This window comes from Marmota monax, unplaced genomic scaffold (genome assembly GCF_021218885.2).
Source record: "Marmota monax isolate L192 unplaced genomic scaffold, Marmota_monax_Labrador192_F-V1.1 WCK01_AAM20220418_F8-fsc00014, whole genome shotgun sequence".
In the NCBI taxonomy this organism is placed as follows: Eukaryota; Metazoa; Chordata; class Mammalia; order Rodentia; family Sciuridae; genus Marmota; species Marmota monax.
The window spans coordinates 31711726-31726091 of record NW_026695222.1 but is presented as its reverse complement, the minus strand read 5'-3'; the positions used below and the strand labels follow the sequence as shown (position 1 = coordinate 31726091).

The following is a 14366-nucleotide window of genomic DNA, read 5'->3' as shown; positions in this document are numbered from 1 at the left end:
TGAGCCACATCCCAGCCCTTTCTATTTTGAGATAGGGTCTAGCTAAGTTGCGAGGCTGGGCTTGAACTTGTGATCCTCCTGCCTCAGCCTCCCAAGTCACTGAGGTCAAGGGCGTGCAGACTTATCTTGTAGTATTTTTCTTTACTGGACTTGTTGCCACTGAACATTTTAGACATATTCATTTCCACTTCATTGGCTACGGTGATGAGAATAAATCTCTGTCTTTGTTTAGTACTGTGTCTCCGATGCCCCTAAGGTGCCCGAAGTGCTCAGCTCTCTAGAAAAGGTACTCAGAAGTTTGTGGGCGAATGAACAAACGGCTAGGGGTTAACTAGGGGTATCATTTCAGAATGAATAACTTCAATGTCACAAAATTCTATCTCTGCTTTATTTCTGAAAATACAAACAGCAAACAAGGCACCATTAATAGGGAGTCTAGGGCTGGGAAGGTGGCTCAGAGGTTGATTCAGTTGATTAAAGTGCAGTAGGAATAAACATGTTAGAATATGGGGTTTCTGACCAGTTATGCTTCTGTTCTTCTAATCAACTGCATGCGTGAGGCCCCGGGTTCACTCCTCAGTACCCCAACACATCTGCAAAAGAGGAGTCTAACATCATGAAAATCATCCTGGGGTGAGTATGGGTTTTAAGGTCCAAGAAAAATTATATTTTTAATATAATGATCTTAAAATCTACAAATCTTACTTGGAAGGCAGTAAACTGCAGAGGACCTCTCAGAACCCCGTCCCTATACACCTAGATCTCCACACGAGGCCTGCGCTGTACTTTTTCTTTCTGTTTCCGTTTCCTTTTCTCTTTTTTATTCTGACTCACTCTCCGAGCTTCTCAAGGCAGAGCTGTGACTCAGTCAATCTGCCTCCCTAGAACCCAGCAAGCTATCTGGCACACAGTGGAACTCAATAAATGTTTCCTGGTTGAAGAAAAAGCAGAATCTTCCCTTTTCTATTAACAGTCTTAACCGTCTACTGTGACCGACACATCGGACACCAACAGCGTATAATTGAGATGCTAAGGTTTTTAAATTTTGATATAAGTAAAATTTGGTACTATTTTCATTTTTTTTAGTGATCGAGAATTTTAAGAAGGTATATACTTTTTTTTTTTTTTTTAATGAGAGAAAACTGGTTTCTCACCTAAACCACACAGGGAAAGTATTCTTCACTTTTGTAAAATGAACTATGTTTCATATAATCTGCAGGAAAGCATGTTACTAATATCCCAGACCATCTAGACACTGCACATAAAGTTAATATATCAACACTTTCTACAAAACAAAAGAGCATTTAAATCCAAATGGCCAAACTGCACCCCAGTCCTAGAATTTCAGGGGCTACTTTAGGTATATAAATCTGAATACAGGTGGAGTTCAGAGACCTGCAGACTTCAGGCTGTACCAGTCACCAGGAGCCCACCCCATCCCAAATGGAGAGTGTAAGTTCAAACTCACGATTTCACTTAAACAAAACATTTTAGTGAGTAAATTAAAAAACCAAGTCCACATATGCCAAAGAACAGAAGCATAACTGGTCAGAAAACCCAATATTCTAACGTGTTTTATTCCTACTGCACTTTAATCGACTGAATCAACCTAAATTTTCAGATTCCCAATATTTTTCCATCTGACATTTAAAATACAGCTGGAAAAACAGCATCAAGTGATGACATAGAGGATATAAAAATGGACTCTGTAAGAGCTAGACATAGATAAGGAAAATCTAAACATGCTAAGATAATCTCGCCAAGGTGCTAAAATATCACAGTAACCCAAGGCCTTTGACAAGAAAATATTTGTTCCTATTACTTCAGAATTCTTTCCAGAGGATTTTCCTGGACCTGTGTCAGTATCAAAAGCAGCCAGTAATTCTCTTGGCTAAATATAAACTTAAAAATCAGCAGCTGCAGGAGGCACGAAGAAAATACAACAGGCAGGTTGAGAAAGCATGAATATGTGATGAGTCTGACGCGGCGTAGAGCGGGACACTTAAGGCAGCCATCAGACGCTCAGCTACATACTGAAATATCTGTGGTGCAAAGGGACTCGATAGCAGGCGAAGGCTGCGAGGCCCGCGCCTGACCCCAGCCTTGACTTAGAACAGGAGAGCTGCAGGGTCCTCCCGAAAAGAAAGCTGCTGGCTCCGCGGGATTCTGGGCTCCTCCAGGAAGACAGCAAACTGGGCTAGGAGTGTGGGGCTGCTCCCGCCCCAGGAGGCTCCCACTTCAGGAGACACGGAGGCCTGGAGGGAGGCACAGGGCTCAGCCTCCGAGAGCTAAGGTCAAAGCTGAGCAAGCAGCTGGTCTGGCTGCCCGGGAGGCCTGGCCAGGAGGGGGTTCTCCCCGAGCGCTACTTCATGCAGCTGGGAACCTGCCCCTCCAGAACTCCAGCAGGCCTCCAGGCCATCTGAATGCTCCCTAGTTTGAGACCGTTGCTCTAGGGGAAGCAAACTGCAATGACAGAATGAAGACCTTGAGCTCCTCGGAGGCTAGGGTCAGGCTGGTCAGCGAGGAGGCAAGGGTCAGATCCTCCCTCCCCTCCCAGGGTGGAGACAGAGAAGCTGTTAAGAAGTGCGTCAGGGCTGGGGAAGGCGAGGACACAGTCAGCTCTACAGTAAAGCACCAGGGTGAGACCTGTCCTGGGGAAGACTGAGGGTCACTTTGCTCCTGTCCTATCAGATACAGTTTCCCCACATGCCAAATTGACATATTTGGTGACATCAAAGTAAGACCCTGGATTAATCCACTGCAACATTCAACAAATATTTTTTGAACAACTGACTATAAAGTCAGGGAGTACACCGGGTGCAGGGACACAGCAGAGAACTAGACAGAATCCTGCCAGACGAAAGGCACAGAAAATATGCAAGAAAAGAAACAAGACTCAGGTAAGCTTGCGCTTTAGAAGAAAACCAAACAGGCACCTGGGATAGCGACCAAGAAATCTCCTTGCAACCATGCCCGGAGGTGCACCTGTAATCCCAGTGACTTGGGAGGCTAGGCAGGAGGAACACAGGCTCAAGGCCAGCCTCAGCAACCCAGCGAGTCCCTGTCTCAAAAAATAAAGAGGGCTGAGGAGGTAGCTCAGTGGTTAAGTGCCCTGGGTTCAATCCTTGGTATCAAAACAGAACAAAAAACCATTCCATGCATGAGGTGGCAAGGGATGAGCTTTCTGGGGAGTGTTGCAACCTGAAGAATAAGAAGCAGCCGGGCACATGGAGACCTGGGGCCACAGCACACCCAGCAGGGGAAAAGCAAGAACAGGAGCGCGCGCCACCATGTGAGGCAGCGGGTGCAGGGCCAGGACCTCTCAGCGCCTTATGGGCCATGGGAAAATCCTGAGTTTATTCTTCAAGTGCAACAGGAAGGGCTTTCTGAGGGGAAATGACAGTTTTGACATTCTGCTTCCTGTATAGAAAATGTATTAGAAAAGGGCAAGTCAAAGCAGCTCTCCCGACTTCCACACAGGAGAAAGGTGGTGTTCTGGTTACAGGACGACAAGGGGGATGGAGGGGACTGGGGTTACACCGGCTGGACCTGTGACAGGGTGGCTGTGAAGCTGAGGAAAGACTCCTGCCAAACACCATCCACTCTCATCAACTCGAGGGAAACTGCGTGGCCGAGGCAGAAATGTGGACAGAGGCCCAGGGCTGAGGGCCCGCAATGCCGGCTCTGGAGAAGAGGCAATGGGGCCGGAGATAATAGTCCAGTGGGCAACCCCCAGAGGTCCCAGGGCCTGCTGCAGACCAGGGCCAGGACCTGCACGTGAGCTACTGGCCCAGGCCCAGCGGGTATGTTACTCAGAACAGGGTACATGCAAGCACTTCCCTAAAAACGGTCCCAACTCCCATGACCCAGCAGGGGACACACAATGGCTAGGGATGCTATAAAAAAGGGTTCCTGAAGTGGACGGCAGACACTTCTCATTCGAGTCCTTTCTTTCCCAAGATTATAAACCCTCCAAGACTCAGGAAGAACATGTCAAATCCACGCCTTTCCACCTGTTTCCTAAGGTCCTGGAGCAGGGTGTGTGTGCAGCGGGGGGCTGCAGTCAAAATGGGCTCTGGTGTGACCACCACCGCTTCTCAGCCAGCCACCAGCTCCTTCAACTTTTAGTTCTTCCCTCAGTAACTGACACCTGCCCTGTTAGCTCACCGGGCTGTGAGCGCGAAGAGGAGACAACAGGAAAGGCCAGCAAAGTCCTTGGAATGCTCCAAAGCACCACATGCAGCACGAAAGCAGTAATTTCACAATATTTACTCCACCAAATGTGCTGCTCTGTACCTCCCTGTGGCCTTTTAGAATTAGGCAGATTCACGGTTGTAGTCTACTTTGATCAAACTACTGTAGAGTTCAATTCAAAATGGAGGAGGAACAATGAGGAGGAGAAAGAGGAAGGGGGGAAGGAACAGGGTGATTTTAAAGTTAATGTGGAAGGGACAAAATCAACACTGAAATGAACCCTGGAGGTCCCTTAACAGAACAGCTGGCACTGGCCCAGCTAAGCCAGTTCCCGCGTCACTGAGCACACTGCAGGCTCTCTGGCTGAGCCAACATGGAGTTCCTTCCTTGACTGCAGGGACCACACTGCAAAAGTCACTTAACTACAGTTGATTCAAGATGGCTCACAGTGAGACATAGGGGAACTGAGACCTACTAAGGGACTATGAGTTCTCATCTCCGGCTTTCTCTGGGAAACACCCTTGAACAGAAGGGACAACTGTTTAATCTCCACTGCCCACATGGTTAACCTGCCATAAACCAGATGTGTACGGGAGCCACTCCTAGGTATGCAAATTTGAAGTCATGCCCAGCTAGGGTTCACTCTTCTTGCACTTGGTTTCTAGTTCACTGTCAGGGAAGTCTGTGGGCTGCTGGGTGACAGCAAGGACCACTGTCTGAGATCCTGCACTACTGGACAAGGCAGGAGAAATCCACCAGTCACAGTGTGGCATCCTAAGGGACTGAGAGGGATGTTTCACAGTTCTACTCTCCAGGATCTGTGCGAAAGCGCACATCACAGACCCAAGGGAAATGAGAGGAAGGTGGTGCAGCAAGTGCTGACCATGAAACCAAGTCCAGCCTCTGCAGGAACTCAAGGCTTCACGACTCTCTCCTGGCGTCAAGGGCACAGATTAATCAAAAGGTTCTCTTTAAACCTGGGCACAGGCTCCGCAACACACCTGACAAACTTCTCAGGGTTAGAAAGCCTGTACTACACACCTTCACTGCCTGTGGCCACAGGTCATTTTAAAGCATTCATTAAACACACACTTCCTAAAGCCCATTTCATATCAGATACTCATTCAATAGCTTCCCCTTGTACTTCATAAAACCCAAAGCTACACCTCCATGACTGGACTCCATAACAAGTCTCCCTCACACACCGAGGAATTTTATTCTGTTCTTTCAACATGTCAAGCTCAGAGCCACCACAGGGCCTTGGCATGGACAGTCCTCCCTATGACACAAGTTGCAGGGTTGGTTCTTTCCATCATCTGTCTCAGTTCAAATGCCACTTTCCCAGAGAAGCCTACCTTGACCATTTCTCCGGACACTATCACATCACCCAATTTCCTTCACAGCACTCCCTGTATGTGAAAATATTCTTGTTTGTTTTTGGTATTGGAGATTGAATCCAGGTGTGCTTAACCACTGAGCCACATCCCCAGCCCTTTTCTTTTCTTTTCTTTTTTTTTTTTTTGAGACAAGTCTAAGTTGCTTAGGGCCTAAGTTGCTGAGGCTGGATTTAAACTTGGGATCCTCCTGCTTCAGCCTCCCAAGTTGCTGGGATTACAGGTATTCACTACCACACCTGGCTGAAAATATTCTTAATTATTTGCTTCCTTAATAGCCTCCTCCCTAATTTGAACAGAACTCCTCAAGGACAGGGGCTACATCCATCCTGTTTGCTATCTATGATAGGACATACAGGCCTTCAGCAAATGTCCATTTTGGGAAGACCAGTATAGGGTGCCTCAAAGCCTGTTCTATATCTAAGCCATGCCGAGTGCCCCTGGAGTCCACTAGACAGCAGCTGCTAATGTTTTCTGATTGCCCTAGCATTTATGAAGCCCTCTAACACTGGTAGGGCCTCAGGAAGTTAGAATTAAGGAGTTGTTAAACTGGACTGTAGTAGGTAGCTGATCTCAAGCAACTGCCAACAAGGCTGAGTTGCATGGTAACAATGGCTGCCTCGGACACACTGCATTCTCCAGCTCACAGCAACCTGGCAGGGGTGGTATTCTGGTGAGAAGTTCCCCCAGCAGCCTGCCCTGACTCAGCCTCTGTCTCCTGGGAGTGCCTGTGGTAGTGTTTTGGTAAATGAACTGACTCAGCAATGTACCAACTGAAACCAAAATCTAGTTAAAGGCTGCACCGGCTCCTCTATGCTCCAGGGAGACTCTGCTGACTTAAATGTACAAGGCAATGTAAAAGGCAGTCTGTGATGGATCACTTTAATTAGATCCTCTGCATTCAATTCTAGCAGTTCCTACCCTATCAGTCATACTCAGACACTAGAAGAGACATCCTGAGAAGATGAGGTCCCCCACACTTCCACCCCCCTCCTGACCCTGCCCTATCTTACACCCAAGGACTTTCGTACCCAGGCTGGTGTCCCTGTCTGCTCCCTCTATCAGAGGCAACCCACCATCACCCTATCTGGGGGTACCTCCTGGGCTGAGGATGCAGCCTCCTCATTAAAAGGTAGAGAATCTCCCCCAAATTCCTGAACTTCCGGGCTCTAACTCTCTTCCGCCATCAGCCCCCCCGGAGGAATCGTCCGCAGCCAATGACCAACCCACCTCCAAGACCATCTGAGTCCATTTCCAGATGTTCAAGTGCAGAATGCTAATCCTCAAACAGCTCCTTCAAGTGTCCCCTCCTGGCCCCTTTAAGTGTGCTCAGCAGGAGATCCAGTCTCCAAGTGCTGCTTCCCTGAACCTACCAGGGACCACCAGAGTCCCTCCCTCAGGAGTATTCCCTCTTGGCTGTCCTTCCCCATAGTCACCCAAGAGTTCTCATCTGTCCCTCCCATCTGGCCAATGGGGAACTTCTGAGCTGAAGGCACCAGTCTGTCCCAGTTATCCAAAAGTGAAAAGGAGTAGTGGCTCCACCGGACAGGCACTTCCAGGTCTGCCCCCCTGACCCAGGGCAGGACAGGAGAAGTCCCCCTCTAAGGAATCACGTCTGGACCCACTGCGGGGGGCCTTGCCACGGCTGCCACTCCCAAGACACCTCTTCCGCCCAGCCCGCAGATGGCCTCCGCAGCCTCACTAGGAGGAGTCACCTGTCCCCTCAGATATGGCCTGCTAGTGCTGGGGTGCCCCTGGGTCGCCCTAGCCCGGCCCTGGCCACTGCCCCTCCCCGCTCCCACCGGCCCCATGGAGATGGCCTTCTTCCCCCAGGCAGCCAGGCGACACTTCCGTCCCTAACCTGCGGACTTTGCGGCCAACGCCTGGCCGTGCGGGCTGCTCCGTCGCCGGGCCGCGCTCCTCCGCCCGCCCGCCCCCGGGCTCCTCGCCATCCGGCGAGCACACATCCCGGGCGCCGCACCCGGAGGGGCCTCCCGGCCCGCTCTCCTCCGCGGCAGCGCCGCGGGGCTCGCCCGGTCTGGCCCGCCGCGGGGCCCTCCCGCCGCCCGGAGCCTCCGCGCCTCGCCGCGCCGCCCACAGGCCCCTCGGCCCCCGCCCGTGCTTCCGGCCGCCGCCTGCTCCTCCTCCCCGTCGGGCCGCGAGGGCCACTCTGCGAAGCCCTGCGGACCGGGCGGCGCGGAGACGCCGGCCCCACTGCAAGGGCCTTCCCGGGTCCCCGGCCCCAGCCCAGCCCGCACCCCCTCGGCCGGCCGGGCCCGCCCCCGCTCACCCGAGCCCGTGGTGGCTGCCATCTTGCGTCGCTGTCGCTCGAAGGCCGGCCCCTTCTTCTCCCCCCGTCCGTCCCCGGGCGCTGGTGCGCAGGCGCACGCGCAAGCGCAGACGGCGCCGCTGACGCCCGCTCGCTCACCCGCGCGCCGGGCCTGGAGGGGCTGCAGCTGAGAACCCTTTCGCAGAGAGGAAATGTCTGCGTGCGCGAGGGCCCGGCAACCTGCAAGTGTCTTCCGGCCCGGGTGCGAGGGTGGTGTTGAGGTGTTTGGTGAGAGGGGCTGGGGCGATTAGGCTTGGGAGGGCGCGACTGTGAAAGGAAAAGAAAGCCGCAAAACAAAAAGCGCCTGTTCAGCCTCGGGCGTGTTCCTCTCCAGCTAGATCCTCGCAACGTCCTCACCAGGTCAGGATTAACTTGAAAAATGAAGCTGAGCCAGGCCGTGCGATTTAGCTAAACTCAGCTGTTAAGCGGCTGAATCAGAACTTGACCTCAGGCCAGGAAGTCTTGCTTCCAGGGTTGTTGCTGCCTGGCCAGAGGCGGCTTGGGGTCAGGCGCAGCTAACTGACTTGAGACCTTTAAAGCTGGCAGCAAAAGCGTTTGCCCATCCATCCACCCATGCATTCATTCCTTCGCTCATTAGTCTACTCCTTCATCCAAATATTTGTTAAGCACCAACTGTATGCCAGGCACTGTGCTAGGTGCTGGAGATGAACCCCCAAAGAACCAAGTCCCGGCTTTCAGGGGCTTAGATTCTAGTCGAAGACAAAGAGCAAGTAAACAAGTGGGACACTAACTACGACTGGCCAGGGAATAGACCAGTGAAGGGGCAGCAGGAAATCTCCAGGAAGAGCCTCCTAAGGTGGTCACATTTCAACAGAGACCCAACTGATGCAAAGGAGGTAAAACTGCAAGTACAAAGGTCCTGGGGACATATATATTTGCAAATAAGTGATAATTTAATGAGCAACTCCTTTATATGGATGTGAAAACTGAGGCTGAGAAACTTGAAGGAATTGGCTCAAGGTCATACTGCTGATCCCCAGCAGAGGAAGGACCAGCACTCAGGACAGAGGAAGCCGGAAGCCCTCACCCAGAAGATCCCACTCATCACCTTTCTCGACAGCAGTTTCTGCCAAGCATCTCTCCACTGGTCCCACTCAGGGCAAGTGCTGTTGTCTCCCCTGGGTAGCCTTGGCAGCCTGTATTCTGACCTAGTCTAGTCTCCATAAGGCAGCCAGAGTCTACTCAAAATGCCCTCAGCTAAAGCCTTCAAGTGGCTCCCCATTCCCTCTGGACAACATAGATGGTACAAGCTGAATGACCATAGAGTTATCTCCAGTGAGGACACCTGTCACACTGAAGGGGTCTATTGCATTCTCTCCAGGATAATGGACACGAGGTCTGTCCTGGACTTTGGGTCATTGTAAAGGGTCAGTAGCAAGTAGAAGCATTTGGGCAAGCTAGGATGGATGGCTGCCCTCCCTGCAAGGATGTGCCCATCATGGACTAAGATGGGGCCAGTGAAGTGTCCAGGGCAGAAAATTTAAGGAGGTTTCCACTCAGGTCCTAACTGCACTTGTGAGGCCGACTGAGGGCCTCGCTTGCTTCCCCCCAGCCTGGCTCTTTTCAGGGAGCACAACCTTTTCAGAGCCCTCTCTTCGCAGGGCCTTTGCCTGTATTCTCAGATCTAGGATCACCTCTTCAGGAAAGCTTTCCTTGGTTCCTCCAAATGGGTCAACTTCAGCTATAATCGGCTCTCAAAATGCCAGGTGTTCCTCCTTTTTCAGCCACACACAATGCAACCTGACGTTTTATGTAGCACAGGATACAAATTTGATTTGGGGAGCACATTAAATATGTGTCCTGGACTTTGGGTCACTGTAAAACATCAGCAGCAAGTGGAAACATTTGGGCTGCAGAGGTAGGCGCCCCTCTGAAGGGAAATCTTCTAGGTTCACGTCTTTCTTTACCACGCACTTCACTGCACGACTCTCCGGGCGTCAGTTTCTCTTTGAACGGGAGAGGAAAGTATCGACCCACAGGGTCGCTGTCGAGAAAATACTTTGAGAAAACCCCTTGGCACAGGGAGAAGCAAGGGACGCCAGAAAAACAACAACAACAAAAAAAAAAACGGCATTTACCAAGCCATTATATCCTGCTTTTACTAGCTCCCAGCTGGATGCAGCCACCCCTTGGGACAGCCCCATTTCAAAGATGAGCAGACGGAGACCGAGAACCTACGGGTGGAGGAATGAGGATTCAAGTCCCTTTCCACGATGCTCAGAAGATGTTTATTCGCATAGATTTTTCTGGTTCTTGCTGGGAGTTCCTTGAAAGTAAAATTGACAATAACGGGAAATTCCTGTGCAGAACGCCTCGCAAGAGGTTAAGCGGGAGGCGCGGGGCATGCTGGCTGCTGTAGTCCGGAGGTCGCGGTGCCTGCTGGGAGTTGTAGTGCTCCCGGGGCTCACAGCCCGCGGGAGGCTCCGCCCCTTCCCGGCCGGCACAGCCAGTCCCTGGAGCTGGGTTCCTCCCGGCCCCCGGCGTGGTCCCGCCTCTGCCCGGAGCTGATAACTCAGCTGCTGACGAGGAGGGAATCCTGCTTCATCGGATTGTTGAGGATTAAAATGGTTAGCAGAGCTAGAGGACTCAGAAGGCTTGACGTTAAGTGCTACTTAAGCATTAGTTGCTATTATTGCCTAATCCTCAGTGACCCTTGCAAAGGAGCCTTTGCCGTCTCGGTTTTGTTGGCCGAGGAACCCGAGGCTGGCGGAGTTAGGTGGCTTTCCCGGGGATCACACAGCGAGGACGGCGGAGAGTCAGTTTTGGAATCTCCTCCTTTGCCCCCGGCAGCACCTGCTGGTCCCCTGTGGCGAGGGACGCGGGGTCTGAGGTTGCCAGCCACACGTGACGGACGTGCAGCCCGGCCGCTGAGTCAGCAGCAGGTCGGGGCGGGAGGTCCAGAAAAGGGGGGTGTTGGACACTGTCCGCGGCCCGCGGCCCCGGTGAGGCGTCCCTTTCCCGGGTTTTTTGTTCTCCACTCCCTTCTTTCCACCATAGGAAGTGGCGAAGTGGCGCCAACGGTCATGTGAAGCCACGAGGCCCAACCTGAGGCCCAAACCCTGACGCTCCAGACCAAGATGACAACGCAGAGGTGGCGAGCCAGGTCCTGAGAGGGGGTGGAGCTGCCCAGGGAAATCTGGGCCCCTGCTGCGGACTGAGGAAGGCCCGAGAAGGTCACTGTCCATTGCTTAAGCTGCCTGAGGACATTTTATGTATGATGTTGTTGCTACAATATTCAGTCAAAAAGGGGGACGGGGAGGGGTGCCGGTCCGTCCAACAGTCCTCTGTTGGTGGACGTCTGGGTTGGTTCCTTTGGTCGGTGTCTCCCCGCTGCGCCCCCCCACCTTCTCTCTCCCCCTCTGGTGGAGGCTTGGACTCAGCGCCTTAAGCATGATAAGCCCATGTTCTCCCACTCGAAGTCCCCAGCCTTTGGTTTCTTTCTAGACAATTTGTTTCTACAACGCCCGATTGTGTATCATACGTCACTTTCTGTAGCCATGGAGAAAGGGATGAAACTAGGGAGCTGGACGAGTTAATTTAAAAAGGGCCCTTGAAATCCGTTAAGCAAAGAGCTAGGGTATAACTAGATGGTAGAGCACTGCCCAACATGCACAAGGCCCTGGGTTTCAACCCCAGCACCGCAAAAGAAAAGAGAAAGGCAAACATTTACTGAGCATTTACTGTGTTCTCAGAACATAGTGTTTTTCATATAGTAATTTCTTTAACCTTCATAACTAGCCTATGTGTAAGTGCCATTATTCTCCCCGTTTTACAGATGAGACAACTGAGACACAGGAAGGTTAAGTGATTTGCCCATAGTCACAAGCTTGTCAGTGGCAGAGCTGGGATCTGAACCCCAAACTCTTAACCACTACTACCCTGTCCTCCAGGAAATTTGGGAAGGGACATGAACAGATGAGGAATTGCAGTGCCTTTTAAACTCACAATAAGATATTGTGTTTCAAAGATTTTAAGATACAGATTTTTACATTCAAACATCTCTGAAACCAGGATGCATCTTAGGACGCATGACATCTTAGATTCAATAAAATACAATAAGAGAAATGCAAATTAAAACCACCTATCAGGTTGGCAAAGAGCTCGACCTTTGATAACACAGTGTTGGCAAGGATGTGGGCCACAGGCTGCTCAGCAGCGGTGAGTGTGAATGCACCAGCCTCTGGAACAGGGCTGGGTGTGAGCCATCACGATTTTTAAACACAAACACCCTTCGACCCTGCAATTCAGTTCCTAGGAGCTGACCCTTCAGATCCAGTGGCCCTATGAGCAAAGATCTGAGATCTCTGTTGCAAGTAACAGCAGTTTGTAAAACTCAGGACTGAAAACAACCCAACAACCATTGGAGGTGGAATACTACACAGCTGTTAAAAGGAGTGAGTCAGGCTGGGTATGGGGATGCCCCAGTGATTTGGGAAGCTGAAGAAGGAGTACAGCAAGTGCAGGCCAGCCTCAGCAACTTAGCAAGGCCCTAAGCAACTTAGTGAGACCCTGTCTCTAAATAAACTATTAAAAGGGCTGGGGATGTGGCTCAGTGGTTAAGCACCCCTGGGTTCAATCCCTGATATAAAAAAAAAATAGAAAATAAAATAGGAAGAAAGCTTTCTGAACATTGATAACACTATTTCCAAAACGGTTATGTGAAAAAGGGGATGGTGCAGAGCACAGTCCCGCCTACTGTGTGTGGGTGGACATTACATTACCCGAGTGCCTATATAAGGGACTTGCAAGGGTATTTCAAAATGATGGGCCTGGTGAGCCTGGGAGGGGCGCTGAGGGCTTGGGGAGCAGAAACTGGGGTGTTTGACTTCGCTGTGGATCAGGGACTGGGAACCTTTACTGTAAAGGACCAGAGAGTTGGTCTCATGGCTCCTCAGGCCACCTGACCTCTGTGGAAATCAGTTACCTCGTTGCTGCAGCACAAAGGAGCCAGGGACCAGTGAGTGGGTGGGCATGGCCACGTGCCAACTAAACTCTGCAACGGGCGCTGGCATTTGAATGTCCTGTCCTGAAAGATTCTCCTGCCAATCATTTAAAAACAAGCGCTTGTGGCCACAGCAAAACCAGTGGGCTGGATTTGGCCCATTGTCGCCCGCTGACCCTTGCTGTGGCCTGTTTTGTGTTCACATTCTTGTGTGGAGGGGGTACTGGGGTCTAACACAGGGGTGCTCTACCACTGAGCTACACCCATGGCCCTTTAGATTTTTTTTTTTTAATTTTGAGACAGGGTTTTGATTTCTGAAGCTAAATTGCCAAGGCTGTGATCCTCCTGCTTCAGCCTCCCGAGTGCCTGGGATTTTGGGTGTGCACCATTCTGCTTAGATGGCTCATTTTCTTTCAAATAATACGTTATTTTTTAGGACCCAGAGACACCCCACCACTTATCTACATCTCCTGCCCTTTTTAACTTGAGGCCGAGTCTTATTAAGTTGCCCAGGCTCGTTTGGAGCTTGCCGTCCTCCTGCCTCAGCCACTGGAGTCCCTGGGATTACAGGTTTACCCAAAGGGGTTGGGGTCAAACGGTGGACAGGAGCCTGCGGTGTGTGCCTAGACCCCTCTGAAGAGAAGCCAGCACAGACCTGGACGCTTGGGAACCAGTGTTTGCCCTGCATGTCACCTACCCTGCTCCACCACCAGATGGCAACATATGCTCACCTAAAGCTGGCGCCCAGGTTGGGTGGCTGTCCCAGATAGCCCATGACACCTATTTTGCTTGGCCCGCATTGTTTTTTTTGTTTTAAACTCAGGGGCGCTTAACCACTGAGCCGCATCCCCAGCGCTCTTTGTTTTGAGACAGGGCCTCACTGAGTTGCTTAGGGCCTTGCTAAGTGGCTGAGGCTGGCTTTGAACTTGCGGTCTTTCTGCCTCAGCCTCCCAACTCCCTGAGATTACAGGTGAGTGCCAACGCGCCCGGCTGGCATCATGTTTTAAACATGGAGCCAGCATTTGAAAAGTCTGGACTGGGGGCTGGGTTGTGGCTCAGCGGTAGAGCGCTCGCCTTGCCCGTGCGAGGCCCTGGGTTCGATCCTCAGCACGTAAAAATAAATAAATAAAATAAAGGTGTTGTGTCCAACTACACCTAAAAATATTAAAAAAAAAAAAAAAGAAAAGAAAAGAAAGAAAGAAAAAGAAAACTCTGGACGTCTGGCTTCTCTTTAATCAGCTGATGCCCAGAGCGGCTGTGTGTGGAGAGCTACAGTCTCCAGGTCACCCCAGTTCCCAGCATGGCTGCCATTCCCATGTGGACTGCGGTTTTCTTGAGGACTTCTCTTGTCACTGGCCTCCCCCCCCCCTTCCTCTGGGGCTACTGACGGGTATTTGAGGCGCAAGGGCTTTGGGTGGGACATGAGCTTGGATCCTGTTTGTGCCACCTACCAGCTGTGAGCTTGAGCACAACAGGTAACCTCCAG

General features: G+C 51.4%; 1 protein-coding gene and 1 long non-coding RNA gene across 5 annotated transcripts in view; one reads left to right on the top strand and one right to left on the bottom strand.

Moving 5' to 3' along the window:
* The window catches only part of Ube2v1 (ubiquitin conjugating enzyme E2 V1), a 29579-nt gene extending 21585 nt beyond the window's left edge, over positions 1-7994 (bottom strand). For 2 of the 4 annotated variants that reach the window (XM_046433590.2, XM_058575648.1), the window contains exon 1: positions 7450-7556. In XM_046433590.2, the coding sequence (XP_046289546.1) occupies positions 7450-7555 (106 nt within the window). In that variant the 5' untranslated portion in view covers position 7556. Of the gene's footprint in view, positions 1-520; positions 594-7449; positions 7557-7878 lie in introns of those variants that run through there. The other 2 variants (XM_046433591.2, XM_046433592.2) reach the window with 2 other exon arrangements.
* LOC124085699 (uncharacterized) lies at positions 7990-11356 on the top strand. The gene is made up of 2 exons (XR_006849527.2): positions 7990-10820; positions 10936-11356. It is a non-coding gene; the product is annotated as an uncharacterized LOC124085699 (long non-coding RNA).
* The last annotated feature ends 3010 nt before the right edge of the window (positions 11357-14366 follow it).